Source organism: Podarcis liolepis (genome assembly GCF_965112155.1).
Source record: "Podarcis liolepis genome assembly, chromosome: 1".
Classification (NCBI taxonomy): domain Eukaryota; kingdom Metazoa; phylum Chordata; class Lepidosauria; order Squamata; family Lacertidae; genus Podarcis; species Podarcis liolepis.
Window position 1 is genome coordinate 2,269,043 of NC_139554.1, and position 21,679 is coordinate 2,290,721.

Below are 21,679 nucleotides of genomic sequence, written 5' to 3' on the forward strand. Positions count from 1 at the left end.
GATAGGCACATGAAAGGACTGAGGCTCACAGAGTTTTTTTTTTCTGAAACAAAATAAAAAAATTCCTGCCAGTAGCACCTTAGAGACCAACTAAGTTTGTTATTGGTATGAGCTTTCGTGTGCATGCAGTTGCATATACAGTTGTACCTCTGAAGTCGAACAGAATCTATTCCGGAAGTCCGTTTGACTTCCAAAATGTTCGACTTCCAAAGCGCGGCTTCTGATTGGCTGCAGGAAACTCCTGCAGCCAATTAGAAACTGTGGAAGCCCCATCGTACCTTCGGCTTCCAGAAGAACGTTCGGAAGCTGGAGCAGTCATTTCCGGTTTTCCATCGTTTGGGAGCTGAAACGTACGAGTTCCAGGGTGTTCGAGAACCAAGGTACGACTGTACTGTGATTCGTTGTGGTGTATGTACGGGGATACAGTGGTACCTCTGGTTACGTACTTAATTCGTTCTGGAGGTCCGTTCTTAACCTGAAGAGGTACCACTTTAGCTAATGGGGCCTCCTGCTGCTGCTGTGCTGCTGCTGCATGATTTCTGTTCTCATCCTGAAGCAAAGCTCTTAACCCGAGGTACTATTTCTGGGTTAGCAGAGTCTGTAACCTGAAGCATATGTAACCTGAAGCGTATGCAACCCAAGGCACCATTGTATAGGTTTTGATAATGTATTTTGGGGGGTCTGCAGGGAAATAAGAAGGAAAGAAAAGAGAATTGCAACTCACGGGAACAAAATCTTAAAAGCCCCCCTCCCTTTAAAAATCTCTCTGAAACCCAAAAGAGGGACAATAGTTTTCCTACAGAGAACCTGGTACCCTGGAGCATATAAAACAGGACAAAGTAATCTTGTAATAATACAGGAAAGGTCCCCACTGCTTGAGCACGGAAGATTAAAAAGCTGGCACCAAAATGCCCACTCTGCCAATGCTGTGGCTGCCTGCTGGCATTCCCTGGCTAAGTGCAAACATGGGGCTGCTACATGAATGACTTGCTCCTTCCAAATGAGCCACAGAGGCTTTGGAGCATCAGGCTGCATTTCCACAGATGCGGCGCAGCTCCCATGCCCTCCCTCCCAACCTTTTCATTCCCCTGCCCAAATGAGAGCTTGGCACAAAGGAGACACAAATCAAGGGCCTGCTTCCTCTGAAGGATGGAGCAGCCAGGGTGGAGGAATGGGGGTGGTGGGGGTGGTCGGCCCCGGGCATCATCACTGGGGGGGGGGGACATTCGGCATGTCGCCCGCCCATGACTCCCAAGCCTACCCTGAGCCGCCGGGCGAAGGGGCAAAGCTGCGCCGCCTTGCCAGCAGCCTTCCTCCCTTCCCTCTTTGTTTTGACAGCTCAGGGGAGGCTTGGGAGTCACGGGCGGGCAGTGTGCCATTGCCCTCTGCTCCTGGGCTGTTTCCTAGGGGGGGGGGAGCCTCAACCAAGCTGTCAAAAGGAAAAGGGAAGGGAGGAAGGCTGCTAGCAAGGCAGCGTGGCTCCCCACCCCCACCCTCGCCCAGGAAGCAGCCTGCCATGGGCGGCTCCTCCACCCCCATGGTGTCTCGCCCCCTGGGATGCTCGCTGTTAGAATTCCTGCTCCATGATTGCAGTCATGGGATTGTTGCCTATCACGTGACGGTGTATGTTTTGACTCCACAGTGTGGGAAGTGACGGAGACAGGATGTTTGTGTTCCTGTGTTCTGTGAAGTGGGACTATTGTCCTTTGTTGTTTTTATCTTTGCTGTCTGATGCTAGAGAGAGAGGGAGCCATGTTGCAGTGCTCCGTGTGTGTTTAGATGTAAATAAAGTAGATTAGCCAAAATGCTGAGTTGCTGAGGTCTGTCATGCAACTGCGAAGACTCTGCAGGTCCCGAAGTGTGCTGGTGTCTGTTGGCATCGGTCGCTGTGATGTTTGGGCAGAAGAAAGCTCATGAAGCTCCCGAACGATCGACCAGGAGGAAGAGAACATGCCAGTTGGGCCTGTGTCTCTGCCTACTCGAGTGTAGGATGAGCTCCTGAACACCCCGCCCCATGGCCCCGCAACTGCAGCCTGGACAACTCTGCGCACCTTTCCTCTGGCAGAAGACAACACTCACAGTGGACGGAAAACAAAGGCATGCTAACCCTGGCAGAATCAGGGCGCCAAAGGCCCAGATATTCATTTTCATTTTTGCACCTTTTCCTCCAAGGAGCTCAAGGTGGCATCGATGGTTCTCCCCCTCCCCATTTAATTCCCCCAACTGTGAGGTAGGTCAGCCTGTGATTGCCCCAAGGTCACCAAGCGAGCTTTGTAGCCCGGTGAGAGATTTGAACCCTGGTCTCTCCGCAAAAAATGGCCTTGGGTTGAATGTTTTCAAGGACTGCGGTTGGAAGAGAGATGAGCTGAGATGCCAGAAGATGACAGAAAGCAGTTGACTATCATTAATATGCAATGATAAACCTAGACAGCATCTTAAAAAGCAGAGATATCACCTTGCCAACAAAGGTCCGTATAGTTAAAGCTATGGTTTTCCCAGTAGTGATGTATGAAAGAGAGAGCTGGACCATAAAGAAGGCTGATCGCCGAAGAATTGATGCTTTTGAATTCTGGTGCTGGAGGAGACCCTTGAGAGTCCCATGGACTGCAAGAAGATCACACCTATCCAATCTGGAGGAAATCAGCCCTGAGTGCTCACTGAAAGGACAGATCCTGAAGCTGAGGCTCTAAGACTTTGGCCACCTCAGGAGAAGAGAAGACTCCCTGGAAAAGACCCTGATGTTGGGAAAGATGGAGGGCACAAGGAGAAGGGGACGACAGAGGACGAGATGGTGGGACAGTGTTCTCAAAGCTACCAGCATGAGTTTGACCAAACTGTGGGAGGCAGTGGAAGACAGGAGGGCCTGGCGTGCTCTGGTCCAGGGGGTCACGAAGAGGAGGACACGACTAAACGACTAAACAACAACAACAACAATCATTAATATTATTGTTATTTCTGCACTGCTGAATGAAGCCCGGCTGACTGGGAATCTTGACCCTCTTAACTTGAACCCTCAAAGAGAATTTTCTGGGTTCACTGCGGAGATGTTTCAATGCCACGTCCGAAGCGAAGCTCACCACATCTCAGCCACATGGTGTGTCCACCATGTGGGGACATGTTGCAGAAATCAAATAGCTGCTTTGGTCCACATCATCGGTGGGCATCTTTGCAAAATGCAACGGGAACTGGAGGGAGGAAAGGAGAGCCATTTTGTATGCGTTCCCCTTATTTCCGACGCTTTCCCTGTTTTCAAAATGCGCTTGGAAGGAAGCTCACTGTTTGAACTGTAAATTTCTTTATTTCATAAGGAAGCTCACAGTTCCGAGTGGCCAATCTGCTTCTTTCAAACGCTGATGGTCTCCCTGAGCTTCTGGAGCAGGGCTGTTTCAGGCAACAGAGAGAGAGGCAGGTCATCACAAGTATTTTCTCTCGCCGGCGTTGGAGGCTTTGGGAATGCAGCTGAGTTCACTCGCGCTCCCTGACATTTCCATTTCCTTCTCCCAGCTTCTGATCGTTTGAGGAATTCATTAGGCAGTGCAGGAGTGTGGTTTTTGTTGTTTTTTTAATTTTGAAAAAAAATCAAGATAGAATTTTAATTATATTTTGTTCAGTCTCATGAGGCTCCCAGGCTTGAGTTGCTATGAATAAATATGCAGAAGGTTTGGTTTATTATGCCATGACTCATGAAATCTGTATCCAAGGGGAGTCAGGGTTTATATTCTTTGCTATCTCTGAGAGAATCTTGGATGCTAACCTCTTTGCTTGCCGGTTTTGAAATGCTAAAACACACACACACACACACACACACAGACATGCATACCAACCCACTCCAACGAAACACACCAACATGTCAAGTCAGTTTCTTCTCAGTTTACATTTCCGGTTAGGGATATGTGAGACACACACACCCCCCAGGAGAAATTGCACCTCTAGATTGAGAGCTGGACCATAAAGAAGGCTGATCGCCGAAGAATGGATGCTTTTGAATTATGGTGCTGGAGGAGACTCTGGAGAGTCCCATGGACTGCAAGAAGATCCAACCGATCCATTCCTAAGGAAATCAGCCCTGAGTGCTCACTGGAAGGACAGATCCTGAAGCTGAGGCTCCAAGACTTTGGCCACCTCATGAGAAGAGAAGACTCCCTGGAAAAGACCCTTATGTTGGGAAAGATGGAGGGCACAAGGAGAAGGGGACGACAGAGGATGAGATGGTTGAACAGTGTTCTCGAAGCTACCAGCATGAGTTTGACCAAACTGCGGGAGGCAGTGGAAGACAGAAGTGCCTGGCGTGCTCTGGTCCAGGGGGTCACGAAGAGGCGGACACGACTAAACGACTAAACAACAAAGATTGATTTTCCTGGTGCAATGTTATGCATTTCCATGGAAAACACTACAAAGATCTACGCCACTGGTCTTGGCTGTTCCTGCCTGCAGTGCAACAATTCTCAGTTTCAACATCTTTTTTCTTGTGCATTCTCCCTTCACACTTTCACTGCGTCATGGGCCTTGCAGTATTACACGATGCTGCAAGAAATGTTGAAGGAGATGCTCAATTGCGTTTCCTTTTGAGGTGTGTTGGGCAAGAAAAAGCGACCCATAAATTTAACAAACAAACCATCAAAACTTCAAATGAATTTCACACTGCATTATGGGTTTTGTTGCTTTTGATGGCATCCACTAGCCTTCAGCAGCCTGGCCCCCGGCAGATGTCCTGAACTGATGACTAGGGTTAATGGGAGTTGTAGTCCGAACTGCCTGGATGGCATCAGGTTGGGGAAACGGGTATTATTGCTAATAATAATATTCACAATTACTTTGAAATAAGACTATAAACACATGATGCAGTGTGACTGCAAGCTGCCTATGAATGAAGGAGCACATGCAACACTTGTCTGTAACAGTCGTTGAACTGCAGCTGAGCAGATGGTAGCAATGAACATACCGACAGAGTCTGCCTATGAATCTTGAATGAAAGTTCCCATTATCGGGGTATTCCATTTTAGGCAAAAATCTGGCTCTTTTCAGAGAGGGGAGAGTAGTTTTAAGCCATGGCTCACTTGTTATGAAGGACCAGCCATCTCCCACAGATTCAATTTAACAGTGTCTCCGCCTTAGCATGAACAATATTTATGGCACAGTGGTACCTTGGTTCTCAAACGCCTTGGTTCCCAAACACCAAAAACCCAGAAGTAAGTATTCCAGTTTTCAAACGCTTTTCGGAAGCCAGACGTCCGATGCAGCTGTCGGCTATTGTTTCCGGGGTGCCTGCACCAATCAGAAGCTGCGCCTTTGTTTTTGAACATTTCAGAAGTCAAACGGACTTCTGGAACAGATTTAGTTTGGCGCTTTTGTTATTGCTATTTATTTTGCGTTTTTGAGGCTTTTTCAGTTCATTTGTTTTTGTGACAGTGTGGAACGCTGTTCAGCTACTGATTGACTGATTGTGTGACTGCGGAAATGGATAAAAGCCCCCCATCCAAACAATGACTATCATCAGTACAGGTAAAGAAAAAAAGTTGTTTCAATTTTTATCATCTACAATACTGCCTTATTTATTTTATAGTACAGTACATTGCTTATTGCTTTCATTTTATGGATCAGTGGTCTCGTTAGATAGTAAAATTCATGTTAAATTGCTGTTTTAGGGGTTGTTTTTAAAAGTCTGGAACGGATTAATCTGTTTTGCATTACTTTCTATGGGAAAGTGCGCCTTGGTTTTGGAACGTTTTGGTTTTGGAACGGGTTTTCCGGAACGGATTAAGTTTGAGAACCAAGGTACCACTGTATTTTCCTTCAAACAGAGGACTGAGCATGCTCATTGATCCCAGAATTTTGATTGGCTGATGGGGAGTTAGGGTAACTAGGATGATGGGATGGAATAGCCCAGAAGGAGGTCATAGCAGCTGAACACGGAACAGGAACTTTCCATGCTGCACCATTTTACTGCAGATCCAAATCGCTCAATTTTAAAATTTACCAACTGTCTACCTTGTGACACCTCCACACACACACACACACACACCCAGTGCTGCCGTGAGCCACACACTATATAACTTGTCATCCGGAGGAGTCCATCGTTTTCTGGGTAATAAAGTGCAAACAGAGGTTACGACCCCCATGAAATAATCACAGCAGGATTTCTCTGACACCGCAAAAGCCCTCCGAGGCTATTATGATTAATCTCTGGTTCTTATTAAAAGCTCCCATTGCGAGCAAGGCTGTGTTCTAGTGTTATTGCCCTATTGGATTACAGAAAGAGAGAGAGAAAACACGGTTTATATGAACTACTCTGTTTGGGCAGATTAATGTGCCACGTTGGTGCTAAGCAGCCAACACAAAGCAACCGGCTCACCACAAGAGTTATTAGTATTGTTTCTAGTTGCAAATTGGGAAGTCTCACCTTTAAACTCTACGTGGGGCTACCTTTGAAGGTGACCCGGAAACTGCAATTAATCCAGAATGCGGCACCTAGACTGGTGACTGGGAGCGGCCGCAGAGACCACATAACACCAGTTCTGAGAGATCTGCATTGGCTCCCAGTACGTTTCCGAGCACAATTCAAAGTGTTGGTGCTGACCTTGAAAGCCCTAAACGGCCTCAAAGGCCCAGTATCCCTGAAGGAGCGTCTCCACCCCCATCGTTCTACCCGGACACTGAGGTCCAGCACCGAGGGCCTTCTGGCGGGTCCCTCATTGCGAGAAGCCAAGTTACAGGGAACCAGGCAGAGGGCCTTCTTGGTAGTGGCACCCGCCCTGTGGAACGCCCTCCCATCACATGTCAAGGAAATAAACAGTTATCCTATTTTTAAAAGACATCTGAAGGCAGCCCTGTTTCGGGAAGTTTTTAATATTTAATGCTGTATTGTTTTTAACATGTGATTGGGAGCCACAGAGTGGCTGGGGAAACTCAGCCAGATGGGTGGGGTATAAATAATAAATTATTATTATTATTATTATTATTATTATTATTATTATTATTATTATTATATTAAACACAAATGGAATCAAATTTCCCTCCCACCCCTACTTTTGAGAAAACTTATTCTGATGGAAGAATGGAGGTGTCCTAACCACACACTGAGAGAGACACACCCTGAGCTGATTGACAGTGCAACAGATTCCTCCAGAAAGTGATGGAGTCTCCTTCATTGGAGGTTATTAAACAGAGGCTAGATTCCCGCCCCCAGTCCTCCGTGCATTGTACTAGATGACCCTTGGCATACCTACAATTCTACGATTCTAAAAAAGAGAACTTATTGGTTGCCTTTTTCTTAATTTGCAGAAGTACAGTGATACCTTGGTTCTCAGACTTAATCCCTTCTGGAAGTCCGTTCCAAAACCAAAGCGTTCCAAAACCAAGGTGCGCTTTCCCATAGAAAGCAATGCAAAACGGATTAATCCATTCCAGACTTTAAAAAAACCAACCCTAAAACAGCAATTGAACATAGATTTTACTATTTATGGATCCATAAAATGAAAGCAATAATGTACTGCAGTCACAGAATCCATCAATCAGTAGCTGAACTGGGTTCCACACGGTCACAAAAAAAACAAAAAAGAGCTACAAAAACGCAAAATAAATAGCAAAAACAGACAGACCTCAGCATAACACTCAAAACGGAAGCGTAACACTCAAAACGGAGCACGTTTGTCTTCTGAAAAACATTCGCAAACCCGGAACACTTACTTCCGGGTTTGCAGTGTTTGGGTTCCAAGTTGTTTGAATACCAAGCCATTTGAGAACTAAGGTACCACTGTAATTCAAAGCAACTTGCAGCAATAAATATGGAACACGTGCATTAAAAGCAGTATAAAAAAACCCCGTAAAACATATTCATGTTTTTAAAAGGCAGGATGAAAGCATCCCACCCACAGGAGGAGGGCCCAGATAATTAAAAACCAAAGGCCTGGAAGTAAAGAAATGCTTCAGCCATCTCCCCACCAATCTTTACTGCATCCCCACCCATCAAATGCGATTTGCCATTTCTTTTGACGTCCAGACACCAGTTTTTCTGTCGGATTGAGGCCACCCACTCCCTTGCCATTGTATGTCCCTTCCTTCCCTGATCAGCCACCTCTCCACACATTAATTTTTTGGGTCCTGTCCTTTATTTGAGGCCCTCGGAGTGCTGTGATGGCTCCCTTGTCATGTTGTCCTCATGAATAAGGTGGGGAAGGGGAATATGAGCTCAGAGCTTCCATGGTTGAATAAGTCTAACACCCTCTATCTTTATCCAAACCACCTACTGTTTAAAAACAGAAATACAACATGAAGTCGAGAAAGCAGTATCATAAAAGCAAAGATGCTTTTTTTTCTTTTAAAAAAAGTATGATAAAAATAGGAATTCGGTGATAAACGGCTCCGATCTTATGGGCCAGGGAAAACCTGGAAATAAAGATATGTCTTTACAAAACACCTGAAGCAAACTGATGGATGGTGCATCACATACCCACAAAATCCAGTATATCACAGAGGCTGACACCACCGCTCTCCATCTCTCTGCTTGCCAGCAAGATCTATTGCCAATCTGGACCTCTGCAATTATGGTGGGAGAACACAAGGGGGGGAAATCTAGGATACACAAAGGACCCTGAGTGAGATGTACCCATCACTCAAAATTCAGGAAGTCCCTGTGTGGTTTCTCACTTGTGCACAGTCTTCAGAACATAAGAACTCGAGATGGGCCTGCTGGATCAGGCCAATGGTCCACCTGGTCCAGCATCCTGCTCTCACAGTGGCCAACCAGATGCCCCAATAGGAAACCAGCAAGCGGGATCCAAGCGCAAGAGCCCTCTCCCCTCCCATGGTCTCCAGCAACTGGTGTTGAGAAGCATTGCTGTCTCTGACTGTGGAGTCAGTCATGGCTAGTAGCCTCTGATGGTCCATGAATGTGTTTGATCTTCTTTCAAAACCATCTAGGGTGGTGGTCTTCACTGCCTCCTGTGGGAGCAACTTCCAAAGTTCAACAAGGCACTGCACAAAGCCACTTCCGACCTCAAGAGGAGGTGTTGTTGTGGGCTTCCAGCCTCCGAGCGATTAGGGGAATCCTCGGCCGCGTCATCCCCCGGCCAGCCAATCGGCAGGCCCAGGGGGTGTGGCCTGCTCCATTTAAGGCAGGTGCAGCCAGGGATCTCCCTCTTTGGCCGCATTGGTATGAGTGTTGCTATGTAGACGGATTGGGTGGGGGAGGAAATGCCATCACCTGCTCCACATATTGAAGGGTAGTCCGATAAAGGATTCCGGGGGGCGTGGCCCTCTCTGAAGCCTATGGAGGTGAGGGCCTAAAGCACGCCCCCAATCAGTGACCCCGGGGGAGTTCCCAGTTGATGTGCTGCCGGACGATCCATCGGTCTCCCGTAGTCAAGCAGTATGAGCGATTAGCCACACGATTTCTGTTCTCATCCTGAAGCAAAGTTCTTAACCCGAGGTACTATTTCTGGGTCAGCAGAGTCTGTAACCTGAAGCGTATGTAACCTGAAGCGTATGTAACCCGAGGGACCACTGTATATGTTTTGCACTTGGTTGCCTAGCACTGAGTAGGCAACATAAAAAGTAGCCCACTCCCGTTCCACTGGACATTTTGGCAAATTCAAAAAATCTGCCTGGACAGAAATTTTACCGCTGAAAAAGAGGACACGTCCTGGAAAAAGAGGAGGAATGGCAACCCTAGATGAAATGCCAAGTGTGAAGCTTGGTTGGAGAGGCAGCGGTTGTCCTCAAGGACCATCCTGGGCGCTAGCAGAACTCTGGGGCAATGGCCTGTCTCCTCCGTCAACAGGCAGGAGCTGACATCTGTCCCCAATGCAAAGACAGCTTTAAAAATAGCACAACTATTTCTTTCTGAATTACCTTCTACATGTGTGCCATGCTAAAAATAGTTGTTGTTTCGAAAGAACGGCACTAAAAATAACTGAAGTTAGGTCAGGGAACGGTAGAAAATGAACTCCTCAGACAGAGACCTTTTCATCCCAATGAGATAGCTTGTTTGAAGCAAAAAAAATGTCTTCAACTGTTTCCGGAAAGCACCTGTGATATCCGGATGCTGTGATGCGGCGCCACAGAACAGGGGCAGCCACGTTCAAAGCCCTGCTCTGTGGAGAAGGCCTCGGGTATTTGGGGAGACCCCCAAGGAGAAGTTAAAAAAACACGAAATTAAAGGACGCCTGCTTCTTGGGAGAAAAGCAATGACAAACCTAGACAGCATCTTAAAAAGCAGAGACATCATCTTGCCAACAAAGGTCCATCTAGTTAAAGCCATGGTTTTCCCTGTAGTAATGGATGGAAGTGAGAGCTGGACCATCAAGAAGGCTGATCGCCGAAGAATTGGTGCTGTTGAATTATGGTGTTGGAGGAGACTCTTGAGAGTCACATGGACTGCAAGAAGATCCAACCTCTCCATTCTGAAGGAAATCAGCCCTGAGTGCTCACTGGAAGGACAGGTCCTGAAGCTGAGGCTCCAATACTTTGGCCACCTCATGGGAAGAGAAGACTCACTGGAAAAGACCCTGATGTTGGGAAAGATGGAGGGCACAAGGAGAAGGGGACAACAGAGGACCAGATGGTGGGACAGTGTTCTCGAAGCTACCAGCATGAGTTTGACCAAACTGTGAGAGGCAGTGGAAGACAGGAGTGCCTGGCGTGCTCTGGTCCAGGGGGTCACGAAGAGGCGGACACGACTAAACGACTAAACAACAAGGAGAAGAAGAAATCTATCAGCTGGTTTCTCCAGTTACCTGGTCCTGAGATAGGACAGATATAAACACACAAAATGGAATCATAGAATGGTAGAGTTGGAAGGGACCCCAAGATCGAGTCCAATCCCCTGCAATGCTGGAATCTTTTCCCCATGTATACACACATTCTATCAGACTGTCTTGGTGGGATAGGTAGGAAGGAGAAGGTTCATTTCATCAGCTTTGCTGGAGGCAGTGTTCCACCAGGCACCTCCTGCCCCAGATTGTCCCAGCTGGTCAGAATAAGAACTATTTAGAAATTGAAACACCTACGAAGGAACAGCGGCAAGAAAAATTGATGGACTATGCAGAACCGGCAAAACTGACGCACAGACTATGGGACAAGGACAACTGTGACTTTAAAGAAGAATGGGAACCCTTTACAAAGTACTTAAAGAAACAACAAAATGACGCCTTGGCAGGTTTCGAATAAACAGACACAAACTTATTGGTTGTTAACATAATGGACAGATGATTTAAGGATCTTGACAATTTGATAATATGCAGAGAATAATATGTGTTGAAAAATCAGAGAGAGGAACTGAGGGAAGTCCCGGGGTGGGGTGGGAGGGAGGGTTTCTTTTTGGGGAGGGGGGAATGGGGGGAATGAAAAGAAGATGATATGTTTTGATAATTTGTTATGTTGAAATTTTCAATAAAAACTATTTAAAAAAAAGAAAAAAGAAATTGATGCCTGAGTTCTGATTTTTATTTTCCTCCTCTCTCCCTGTCCCTATTCCCTTGTGTGTCATGCCTTCGGCTTACTACTACTACTACTAAAACCACCACCACCATAAGTGCTATTTTTCTAGAAAAAGAGGTGCTGGAATTCTCCATGAACGCCTCCCTTGTTCTCTTATAACGGCAATGGTGCCCACCTGAGAGGGGCCAGAACTGAGTCCCAGAGAGATCCGGCTGAAGAAAAGCCCTGATTATTATCAATGTAAGCCTGCAGGTATCCCTGAAGCAGCATCTCACCCCCATCATTCTACCCGGACACTGAGGTCCAGCTCTGAGGGCCTTCTGGCGGTTCCCTCATTGCGAGAAGCCAAGTTACAGGGAACCAGGCAGAGGGCCTTCTCGGTAGTGGCGCCCGCCCTGTGGAACGCCCTTCCAGCAGATGTCAAAGCGACAAACAACTACCTGACATTCCGAAGACATCTTAAGGCAGCCCTGTTCAGGGAAGTTTTTAACGTGTGATATTTAGTGTATTTTTGGTTTCTATGGAAGCCGCCCAGAGTGGCTGGGGAGGCCCAGCCAGATGGGCGGGGTATAAATAAATTATTATTATTATTATTATTGTTGTTGTTGTTGTTGTTGTTGTTGTTGTTGTTGTTGTTGTTGTTGTTGCCTTATTTTGCCTGTTTGTAAGTCACTCTGGGAGCCCTTATAGTTGAAGTGGAGCACAAATGCTCTAAAAAAACCACCCCAGAACAAATAAATAAACATAAGGCCTTCTACGTACGTAACTACCCACACCTTGAAGCCCACCAACAGAGGGGCAGCCAGTGCTGATAATAATAATAATAATAATAATAATAATAATAATAATAATAATAATAATAATAATAATATTGTTATTTATACCCCACCCATCTGGATGGGTTTTCCAAGCCACCCTGGGCGGCTCCCAACAGACTACAAAACATAGCTGTCAACGTTTCCCTTTTTTAAAGGGAAATTCCCTTATTCCAAATAGGATTCCTCGCAAGAAAAGGGAAAAGTTGACAGCTATGCTAAAGGTGCCATATCCTGTGGCATTTTGCCCCCAGAGGCCATCGAGCCTCCACGTTCTTCACCAGCTGGATCCACCTCAAGAGTAGCCCCACACAGGTGCACTCTGCATGAATCTGCACCTTCCAGCCAATAAGCCCAGTTCCAACGCCATTCCATGGGTCTTCCACCAAACGTTTCAACCCTAAAGAGTCGCGGGGTCCACCGGGATTTGAACCGTCTCCATCAGAGGCACGGAGACCCAGATCTCACACCAATTTAAAACTGCGCAGGCAAAGAAGACCCACCCTCATTGCCACAGAAGGTGGCCAGCGGCTCTTACCTCGGACGATGATGTTGGTGGACTTCTTTGCTGGGTTCCCCACGTTGTTGTTGGCGATGCAGCTGTAGGTGCCGTCATCGTCGGAGGTGATGGCTGGGATGGTCAGTGTCCCCCCTTTCAGGACCGTCTTCTCGGGCAGAGCTCCCACCGACCGGACCCAGGTGAGGGTGGGGAGTGGCTCCCCGCCTGTTGTGACACACACCAAAGTGATGGCCTCTCCAGGATTGACCACGATGGGGTCGTCCACCAAGAGCTTGATTGAGGGAGATGCTGTGGAAAGAGGACCAAGTCGGTCAGGGTTCGAGGTCACTGCCAAGAAGGATGATAAAGGAAGAAGGAGTTAAGAAATGTGGGAAAAGAATTATTACACCCTTCGAAGAATTAGGGAAAGGATATAGGACAGATGGGATGTGGGTGGCGCTGTGGGTTAAACCACAGAGCCTAGGACTTGTCGATCAGAAGGTCAGCGGTTCAAATCCCCGCGATGGGGTGAGCTCCCGTTGCTCGGTCCCTGCCCCTGCCAACCTAGCAGTTCGAAAGCACGTCAAAGTGCAAGTAGATAAATAGGTACCACTCCAGCGGGAAGGTAAATGGCGTTTCCGTGCGCTGCTCTGGTTCGCCAGAAGCGGCTTTGTCATGCCGGCCACATGACCTGGAAGCTGTACGCCGGCTCCCTCGGCCAGTAAAGTGAGATGAATGCCGCAACCCCAGAGTCGGCCACAATTGGACCTAATGGTCAGGGGTGCCTTTACCTTTACCTTCTGTTCCAACTTAACCCTGACTGGACTCAGTATTGTCCCAGGTAGGGCCTGGGTGGTGGCAGCGAGAAATAAAGTGGTGGCACAGGGATCAATAGACGGTGAAACATCCGGCGACCCTGTGTGATTGCCACACTCGGCTCCCATCCTCACCCCTGGCTTTGACTTTCGGAGGACGGGCGTGATGAGCGCAAGGCGCCAGGGAACCAGCCGCTTTGCAAAACGGCGGCATATTGCAGCCGGTGACGCTCTGCAGTGTCTCCTGATCCCCAAGGCTGGGTCTTTTATTAACGCCGGCGGTAATTGTCTAAGACTCCAAGGCAGCTGAGAGGGCAATGGGGCATTGCTCCTCTAGCGCATGGCATCCGGCGAGAAGCACATCCGGCAAAGTCTGCCTGGTGGTATGCGCAGACCCTGCCCAGAGGTTTGAGAATATGCTGCGGCAGAGCTGACAGGGTTACTGAGCCATCACTCAAAAGTAGAGGGGAACAAATTGATAGGGGCCAATCTGTTTCTGGTGCATGCTACTGTGTAGAGGCGGCGTGGTGTATAGTGGTTAGGGCAGGGGTGAGCAAACTTTTTCAGCAGGGGGCCGGTCCACTGTCCCTCAGACCTTTTGGGGGGCAGGACTATATTTTGAAGAAAAAAATAATGAACAAATTCCTAAGCTCCACAAACAACCCAGAGATGCATTTTAAATAAAAGGACACGTTCTACTCATGTAAAAACACGCTGGTTCCTGGACTGTCCGGGGGCCTGATTGAGTAGGCGATTGGGCCATATCTGGCTCCCGGGCCTTAGCTTGCCTACCCATGGGTTAGGGTGTCAGACTAAGACCTGGGAGAGACCCGGGTTCAAGTCCCCCACTTGGCCAAGAGGCTCGCTGGATGGGACCCTGAGCTCAGTCACCCCCCTCAGCCTCACCTTCCTCCCAGGGTCATTGGGGTCGTGGGGAATTAGATGAGGGCGGGGAGAACCACATACGCCACCTCCGGCTCCTTGCAGGAAGAAGTGGGAAGAAGAAATGCAATAAATCAATGAAGTAAATGCCATTTTATCTGGTGGCATTTATGAATACTTGATATGTTTTGCATATATATGAACCTTGTATCCCACCATGCAATACATTTACGTTCTTCTTAGCTTAATTGCTTTTTTCATCTTGTATTTTTATTCTCCTTTATGACTGTTTATATGATATATTCCACTTCGTTGTTTGGTGTGTTGTATTTGCCTATTATTATTATTATTATTATTATTATTATTATTATTATTAACACAAATCAGTCTCTCTCCAAAGTGATCTCTGGGAACTGTAGCGCTGTGAGGGGGATAGAGGCCTCCTAACAGTTCTCAGCACCCAGATCACTTTTTATTTTTAATTTTTTGTTGGAAGTCACCCAGAGTGGCTAGCCAGATGGGCAGGGTAGAAACAATAAAATATTATATTATTATTCTTAAACACCTGGTGTGGGTGCGGCCTCAGTTTAAGGCAGTTTCCTGGGTCCCTCTTCACCTGCCCACCCTACAGAGGAAACAGACAGAAACACCTCACCAAAATCAATGTAAAAGCAAATGCTCCTTCACCTGTGTTTACCTGCGGAACTCATTCATCTAGAAGGCAGTAATGGCCACACCTGGCACCATCTGGCGGGGGGGGGGGGGCTGGGCACCCACAAAATGTTGGCTGTGGGTCCTGGGCCTTCTCCCGTCGCTGCCACCCGCTGTCTTACCTGCCAGACCCCCATGGCAGGCTCCGTTGGGCATCCCTGTGGCCATGGCGGCTCCCACGGTGCCTTCCCCTGCTGTGTGATCTCATGCGCATGCTCCGGGCACCCACAAAATGGAGGCAGAACATGGCGCGCCTGATGGCCACCAGCTTGGATGGCATTAGAAGAGGATTGGACAAATTAATGGAGGATGAGAGGTCTCTCGGTGGCTGCTAGCCTTGAAAACCACAGGAGGGGAGAGTTGCCATGGGAATGGGATACTGGAATAAATAGGCTATGGACCTGATCTGTCGTTCTAGAAATGGGCTGTGCCCACTGCCCACTTCCAGCCACTGCCAACTATCCCTCTTTCCCTTATCGCAGGGGTGGGCAACCTAAGGCCTGGGGGCCAGATGTGGCCCAATCGCCTTCTCAATCCGGCCCGCGGACGGTTTGGGAATCAGCGTGTTTTTACTTGAGTAGAATGTGTGCTTTTATTTAAAACGCATCTCTGGGTTATTTGTGGGGCCTGCCTGGTGTTTTTATATGAGTAGAATGTGTCCTTTTATTTAAAATGCATCTCTGGGTTATTTGTGGGGCATAGGAATTCGTTCATTTCCCCCCCAAAATGAAGTCCGGCCCCCGACATGGATTGAAGGATGGTGGACCGGCCCACGGCTGAAAAAGGTTGCTGACCCCTGGCTTATTGCTTGTTGGCCATGAGTAATTTGCTATTTCAAGCCTCCGCCGTGAAGCCACCCCATTTTATCACTCCGTTCTGCTTATTAGAGGGGCTGTTTTCCTTATCGGGGGATTACAGGCATCCTCGGAGCGAGGCAAGTTGTTGTTCTGCCTACTAAAGGAATAATTTATATATTGTAACGCGCACACAGAGACATGCACACACTCCTCCACCCAGATAATTCCTTAATATGTTGACATTGAAAAGAGCTTCTCTCCCCCCACTCTCTCACTCTCTCTCTAAAAAAAGCATTAGACAAAACAGCCCGACACTTAATGGCGAGATTAAGAGTCGAGGCAAGCTTTTTAGCTTGGACCTAAGGAGAGAAGATAAAAGGGCAGCTTATGACATGATTTCATTACACAGCGCCACACCGCTAAGGCAGGCAGATTGCAGGGGATCATCCTTCCTTAAGCAACCCATCAGCATCTAACATCCGCATTGTGCTCCTTGCCACGAGGGCCGCTGAAATCTCAGTCGAGAGGTGGGCTTAATCCACCCGCCCTGCCTTCGCAAAATGAGCATGAAGTCATCGCCGGAGCAGCGGCTGAGCATCGCAGGGCTGGCAGGGGCCAGGGAGGTCACCAACGCTGCCTGCCTTCAACCCAGCAGATCATCGGAAGCCCTGCTGTCTCCGACCAAGGAGGAAGAGCATAGCCCATGGGTAGGCAAACTAAGGCCCAGGGGCCGGATGCAGCCCAATCACCTTCTCAATCTGGCCCACGGACGGTCCGGGAATCAGCATATTTTTACATGAGTAGAATGTGTCCTTTTATTTGAAAGGCACCTCTGGGTTATTTGTGGGGCATAGGAATTCGTTCATTTCTTTTGGCAAAATATAGTCCGGCCCCCCACAAGGTCTGAGGGACAGAGGACCGGCCCCCTGCTGAAAAAGTTTGCTGATCCTTGCCTTTTCCTGTAAGACCTATTACAGTTGTTCAAGAATCACAAAACAGAGAAACCAGTAGGAGAACACTTCAATCTCCCAGTACATTCTATACAAGATCTCAAAGTAGCTGTTTTACTACAAAGGAATTTCAGAAATAGACTGGAAAGAGAAGCTGCTGAATTGCAACTCATTACCAAACTTAAAACCATGGAGAGACCTGGTCTGAACAGAGACATTGGATTCTTATCTCATTATACATGACTAAGCCATTTCTCACCTTCTCACCCCTTGCCTTTTCCTGTAAGACCTATTGCAGTCGTTAAGAGTCGTCAACAGGCTCATCTCAGCCATCTGCCAATCTCCCATTCCCACCACCCTTCTGAGTAATACCCCTCCCCACCTTCTCACTATATAGAAGGATCTGGCAACTTCTGTTTCAGTGTATCTGAAGAAGTGTGCATGCACACGAAAGCTCATACCAAGAACTAACTTAGTTGGTCTTTAAGGTGCTACTGGAAGGAATTTTTTTATTTTGACTATGGCAGACCAACACGGCTACCTATCTGTAACTGGAACCTATGTAGCATAGTAGTCAAAGCACTGGACTAGAACAGGGGTCAGCAACCTAAGGCCCGTGGGCCACAAGTAACTCACGGGGGTCGTTTAACAGGCCCACAAGCCACCCCCGAACCCAGCTGCCTGCTCGGTGAATCCCCATGCGCGGTGCTGAACCAGCACAGCGTGGCGCGGGTACTCGCTTCCGCTGCGCTGGAAATCATGTCTATGCAGACGCATACACCAGAAAAGAAGTCTGTGCAGACGTTGGAAGTAGCGGGCACTCACGCACGTGCATGATCCAGCCCACAGTGGGATCTCCGCTGGAGTGAACCGGCCCAGGCGAGGTAAACCTTGCCGACCCCTGGACTAGAACCTGGGGGAGCAGGGTTCAAATCCCCACTCAGTGGGTGACCTTGGGCCAGTCCCTGCCTCTCAGCCTAGCCTCACAGGCTTGTTGTGGTGATGAAATGAGGACTGCAAGGACTGTGTTCACCACCTCAAGTTCCTTGGAGAAAAGGATAGGATAGAAATTTTATTATTATTAGTTTATTATTCTGATGGTGGTGGTGACAATGACGACGACGATACATAGAGAGTAAAGAGAGGTGTAGTACCCCTGGTAGTGGACATGCCATGCTCCTTTGGGGGTAGTTTGTCCACCTTTGGTTCCCACGTTGCACTCAGCTCTCACCTGTGGCTCCTAGAAGCTGTTCACATGCAACAGCAGCCACAATCCTGTGAAGCAGCTTTGACTGGCTGGCTGAACCAGGTGAGGGGAGTCGATGGGTCTCAAACCCTCAGCAAGTTAGGGACTTCCCCTGCATGCCAAGACAGGCTGCGGCGGACTGAGTGGATGAGGCCCAAAGTGGGTCCAACTGTCAAGAAGGAGATTTCTGCACCTGCTGTACAGGGAATCTGTCAGGAGCTTGTCCTACACTCGAGTAGAACCCTGGTAGACACACATGCCCGACTGGCATGTTGCCTCCCTCCTGGTCTTTTGTTCAGGAGCTTCAAAAGCTTTCTTCTGCCTGAACATCACAGCGACCGATGCCGACAGACACTGGCACACTTAGGGATCCACAGAGTTTGCGCAGTTGCGTAACAGACCCCAGCAACTCAGCATTTTGGCTAATCTACTTTATTTACATATCAACACACACGGAGCACTGCAACATGGCTCCCTCTCTCTCTAGCGTCAGACAGCAAAGAGAAAAAGAACAAAGGACAATAGTCCCCCTTCACGGAACACAGTAACACAAACATCCTGTCTCCGTCACTTCCCACACGGTGGAATGAAAACATACACCGTCATGTGATAGACAACAATCCCATGACTGCAATCATGGAGCAGGAATTCTAACATCAACCTGAGAAGGGAGCCCATCTAGAAGAAGGAAAACTCCATCCTAAACCTCTGCTGCCTTGTGAGATATCTTCAGGAGAAGAAAAGGCTCGGGAGTAAACCCCACACAAATTCAGAGTGGAGTCCCTAAGACTGTTGCATGGCACCTTGCATGCCTCCTTATGGCAACTCTTGCACCTAGACTGGTGCCAAACGCCTTGCTCTCCTTTCCTGTGGGCTACGTCAGCAAGGCTGGGTCTTCTCATCTGGGCAGCCCAGGACCTCCAGGAGGAGGTCATGTCACATGTCACATGTTCATGCGTGATCAAAGTCCCGGCAGGGGACGTCAGGACTGGGGGCAAGATGGCGGGGTGGGAGCAGGAACAGGGGTCCAGAAGCCAGGAGTCAGGAAGCCAAGAGTCCGAGGGTCAGAGAGCCGGGAGTTAAGAAGTCAGGGGTCCGAGAATCAAGAAGCAAGGAGTCATGAAGTCAAGGGTCCGAGGGTCGAGAAGCAAGGAGTCATGAAGTCAGGGGTCTGAAGATCAAGAAGCAAGGAGTCATGAAGTCAAGGGTCCGAGGGTCGAGAAGCAAGGAGTCATGAAGTCAGGGGTCTGAAGATCAAGAAGCAAGGAGTCATGAAGTCAGGGGTCCGAGGGTCGAGAAGCAAGGAGTCATGAAGTCAGGGGTCCGAGGGTCGAGAAGCAAGGAGTCACAAAGTCAGGGGTCCGAAGATCAAGAAGCAAGGAGTCATGAAGTCAGGGGTCCGAGGGTCGAGAAGCAAGGAGTCATGAAGTCAGGGGTCCGAAGATCAAGAAGCAAGGAGTCATGAAGTCAGTGGTCCGAAGATCAAGAAGCAAGGAGTCATGAAGTCAAGGGTCCAAGGGTCGAGAAGCAAGGAGTCATGAAGTCAGGGGTCCGAGGCTCGAGAAGCAAGGAGTCATGAAGTCAGGGGTCCGAGGCTCGAGAAGCAAGGAGTCATGAAGTCAGGGGTCCGAGGGTCGAGAAGCAAGGAGTCACAAAGTCAGTGGTCCGAAGATCAAGAAGCAAGGAGTCATGAAGTCAGTGGTCCGAAGATCAAGAAGCAAGGAGTCATGAAGTCAAGGGTCCGAAGATCAAGAAGCAAGGAGTCATGAAGTCAAGGGTCCGAGGGTCGAGAAGCAAGGAGTCACGAAGTCAAGAGTCATGAAGTCAAGGGTCAAGAAGCAAGGAGTCAAGAAGCCGAGGTTCAAGGATGAGGAAGCAAGAAGCCAAATGCAGCAAGGCAGGAAGTGTGTTGCTGTGGAAAAGAGCCGAAGGGAAATGCTGACCTTATATCCCTTCCCGGCTCTTGCCACCAGGTGCTGTGAGTTACCAAGCAGCCTCACCTGTGCAGCCGCACCTTGCCTCTCCAGAACAAACTTAGGAAGGCCACAGTCCTGCAAAGTCCTTTTGGTCACAGGGCCTGGCTCCTGCACACACACCTGACAGGTGACTCCAGCTCTGCTCACACAGCGGTTTGACTTCACCCCCAGAGGTGAGCTCCATTGCCTCCTAAGACAGATGTAGGCCAACAACAATGATGTTATTTATGGTGGCTCCTCAGGAGGTCTGTGGAGCTGTTCTGCACACTAGAGGAACCGGGTCTTTGGTGCCATGGCACCCTCCCCTAGAACAGCCATCAGAGTGGCCCAACCAGATGCCTGTGGGAAACCAGCACACAGGAGTCAAGCACATGATCCCTCTCCTCTTCTATGGTTTCCAGCAACTGGTATTCAGAAGCATCACCGCGTCCAGCTGTGGAGGCAGAGTGGAGCCCTCCTGGCTAAGAGCCATCGATAGCCCTCTCCTCCTCCATGAATTTGTCTAATCCTCTTCTAATGCCATCTTGGTTCTTGGCCATGACGGCCTCCTGTGGCAGGGAGTTCCACCGCTTAACTGTGCACCGAGTGAAGAACTATTTTCTTTAATCCGTCCTGAATTTTCCAATGTTCAGCTTCACTAGCTGTCCACGAGTCTCGGCGGTGCTTGAGAGAGAAGGGAGTCTGCCTCTGAGAGCATCCGAGGACAAGCACGATGACTCAGGTGATGTACAGTCAAGCCCCACAGATAAAATCAAGCGGCCGGTGAATTAGGTGGGTTTAAGTGCACCCAATTACACTTCTGGGTAATGCTGTAAACCTCCATTGCGTCTGATGCCTTCCTGATGAACACATGTGGAGCTGAGGCATCGGCTTAATTGTTTGCTTCTGATTAAGGCAGACGACCCGCCGATTAGGAACCCGGCCAGCTGATGGCCAGGTTGCACTGGGAAAATTGGCTTTCAGGAGACGCAAAGAAGCAGGGGAAAAGGAAGGGTCGCCGGCACCTGGGGCGGGGTGTTGAGGGGCGGGGCAAACCACCCAGTGGCACATGCGCAGCACCGCTTCGTACAGCACATGCGCTGTGCCATTACATACTGTGCAGGCATGGCGCCACTACGTATGGCACTGTGCCGTATGGATGGTGGCAGGATCCTCTGCCCGTGGCTGCAGTGGGGCAGGGCAAACCGCCTGGCAGTGCATGCGCAGCACCGCTATGTACCTTCTTGTCACCCCCTCAGAGATGGCACCCGGGTCAGACCAGCCCCCCACCTCTTCCTCCACCGCTGCAAAGAAGATGCCCATTGGCCTGATCCTGCAGGCTTTCCTTATATTCTGGCCATTGGGCTAAGGACCTCTAAGTTCCGCCCCCCTCTCACAATTTCCAATTTTCAAATACTGGTGACTAGTGGTTTTTCCCCCATAGATAAAATGTCCAAAAGACAATCCCAGTTTTACGAATTCCATAAAGCATGGATATCAGCAGGAAATGGATGCTGGAATAAAATTAATTCCACCACCATCCCCAGTGAATGGTGTGGATTTTACATTATTT

General features: G+C 48.7%; 1 protein-coding gene across 2 annotated transcripts in view; it reads right to left on the minus strand.

The window, feature by feature from the left end:
• MDGA2 (MAM domain containing glycosylphosphatidylinositol anchor 2) overlaps positions 1-21,679 on the minus strand; it is a 409,007-nt gene that overhangs the window by 131,890 nt on the left and 255,438 nt on the right. For both annotated transcript variants that reach the window (XM_083514663.1, XM_083514662.1), the window contains exon 6: positions 12,790-13,059. In XM_083514663.1, coding sequence (XP_083370789.1) covers positions 12,790-13,059 — 270 coding nt within the window. The remainder of the gene's footprint in view (positions 1-12,789; positions 13,060-21,679) is intronic.